Source organism: Penaeus japonicus, unplaced genomic scaffold (genome assembly GCF_977035675.1).
Source record: "Penaeus japonicus unplaced genomic scaffold, GWHDUDI00000001_assembly GWHDUDI00000024, whole genome shotgun sequence".
NCBI lineage: Eukaryota > Metazoa > Arthropoda > Malacostraca > Decapoda > Penaeidae > Penaeus > Penaeus japonicus.
In genome coordinates this window covers 4,447,631-4,450,009 of record NW_028234426.1, presented here as the reverse complement: position 1 = coordinate 4,450,009, position 2,379 = coordinate 4,447,631, and the positions used below count along the sequence as shown (strand labels likewise).

The window sequence follows — 2,379 nt, the reverse complement described above, 5'->3', positions numbered from 1 at the left end:
AACAAAATCTCCAAAATTCCCTAATGGGAAGAACTTCCTTATATTTGATTATGCAGATGACTCAACCCCTGTAATTTCTAACGACGAATTACTATTCCGAGTGGACGAGGAAGTAAGGAAATTTGAACAAGCTTCAAACTGGATTAGATAGAAATAAAACATTATAATGGGTATTGGATGATGGAGGAAGAGGAGGATGTGGCCGTCAAATTAAAAAGACTGTTGACTCTATGAAAATACAGGTATACACACGAAACTAACTAACGGTATATTGGAAATGCTAAATATAAGAAAGGATGACAAGTGTCTACTGTATGGCGAAAGTGAAACAGTGTTGTATGCATCCTAACTTTTGCAGAGAAGTAATACATGTGGTCAGGTTTTCCACACAAAAATATATATATTAAAGAAAACTTGCAAAGATCATGTAAAGTACTTGTGTTTAATTTCAAATGTGAACATAATTAAGACAGGAATACTGTTGTAATACTTATCACAGAGTATTTGTATAGCTTACGGAGATGTAGACTACATATTGGTAACACAGAGAATGTAATCAGAAACATATGATGGAAAATATATAACAGTAAATGGATATTTCAGCATATTTTAAAAGAAACAAGATCAGTATATTTATGAAAGCAATTCTTTCTAATAAGAATATAGTTAAAAATAGCAGTGCAAATGGACTGACCTGACTGAATTCGATCAGGCGTGACCTTATTCCAATCCCGGTCTCGCATTCCATCTTCGGGAGTTGGACAAGGCACCGTCGCGCTAATTCCGACCTTCGGGAGAATTCGGGCCGCCCCCGCAACACAGATCCTTGGAAAGGTTTGACCTCGAGTCCCACCAATCAGGCAACAGGAACCTAGGTCAGAACCTGGGTCAACTCCACCCATTCCTCCGGTGGGCGGGCTCTCTTTTGCTAAACCGGCAGACTTAAGATGTGTATTGCAGTGGCAACGACACTCTGGGAATCCACTTCATTTGAAAACTACGGCCTTCTGCAACTTGTGCGAACTATGCCAATATTAACCTCTTATTTTCAGAGTTATTTATTGCTATATCTAGTAATACTGTGCTTTTATATTGTGGCTATGATATATTGAAATTGTTTTAGCTTCTGTGTCAGACACCATCCCTTATTTGAGATTATTAGAGTAATCTGCTACCATCACAATATGTAATAGAGGAATGTACAAAGATGTAATATATAGATGTATCCACAGTGTATTGATAAATGCCGCTTGTGTAAACTGTGAATCATATGTAATACTTTAGGTTTATACAAGAATGTAAAACCTGTAAAATGAATTAACCTTGTGATAATAGTTTTTTGATTGTACATAATGACATTATGTGTTTAATATCCCTCTATCAAGGTACCTCAATTTAATGCAATGATACACCTGTAAATCATATAAAAGAATTTAGATAAAAGAAAACAAAATAACTTTTAAACGCGTTCAGACTCGCACGGAACGAGTTTGAACACAACTCTTCAATGACTGTCCGTTTCCTCCCGACTGGCTTCAGTTCTGTTAATAAATAGTTTTACTTGCGATAAATTTATTACAACAGGACATTTCCTCTTACACTTTATTTATTTTTCATAATGTTAAGATGACATTTTACTGACCACCATACATTAAATAGCCGTACATTAGATAAGGTGATGTGACGATGTGAACGTTACAGTTTTTAAGACTATAGTTTATTTAATTTTTTATGTCACTCATAGAGTATGTCTTTAATGTATGAATAGAGAGTGACACGAAAGATAGACATCGTTCTAGGTGTTACATTACAAAGAAACCAACATAGTCACAAATAATAGGCGCAATATGCAAAGAAATAGTTTCGTGCAATCCCGCCCATTAAGAGGGAGTGACCTGTTGGAGGCTAGAAACTCCGTGGCGCCTAAATTTGAAACATCTCTAGCTTGCGATATGTCTTTTCGATGAACGTACATGCTTTAATATACACGATTAGGACGTAGTATGTTATATCTCTCGATTCCGTCGCACATGAACGCAATCGACCGCCTCTGAGCGCTTTTCATAATGATAGGTTCGAGTTTCATTTTTCTTCGCATAATAACAAACGAACAGGCGAGAGAGTCAAACGAGTAACCACTCCTAGAGACAAATAAATCAACAAAACATATACAAATAATTTTTGAATACCATTTTATATCAAATACTCTTTAAAATGATAAAAGATTCATTGATACTTCTTATCTCTGATTTCTTGTATTTAAATCGTTAAGCAAAGTATAGACTTTTCAGTGGGTAATGATGGCGACCCTCTTATACACTCTGGTCTACGTGCTGTCAATAACATTAACGTCATGCCGAGTTCCTGACGGTAGGATGA

General features: G+C 35.9%; 1 protein-coding gene across 1 annotated transcript in view; it reads left to right on the top strand.

Moving 5' to 3' along the window:
- The first annotated feature begins 2,284 nt into the window (after window positions 1–2,284).
- Window positions 2,285–2,379, top strand: part of sax (type I BMP receptor saxophone) — a 15,629-nt gene continuing 15,534 nt past the window's right edge. Inside the window, exon 1 of the mRNA XM_086550594.1 lies at window positions 2,285–2,370. Coding sequence (XP_086406720.1) covers window positions 2,298–2,370 — 73 coding nt within the window. The 5' untranslated portion in view covers window positions 2,285–2,297. The remainder of the gene's footprint in view (window positions 2,371–2,379) is intronic.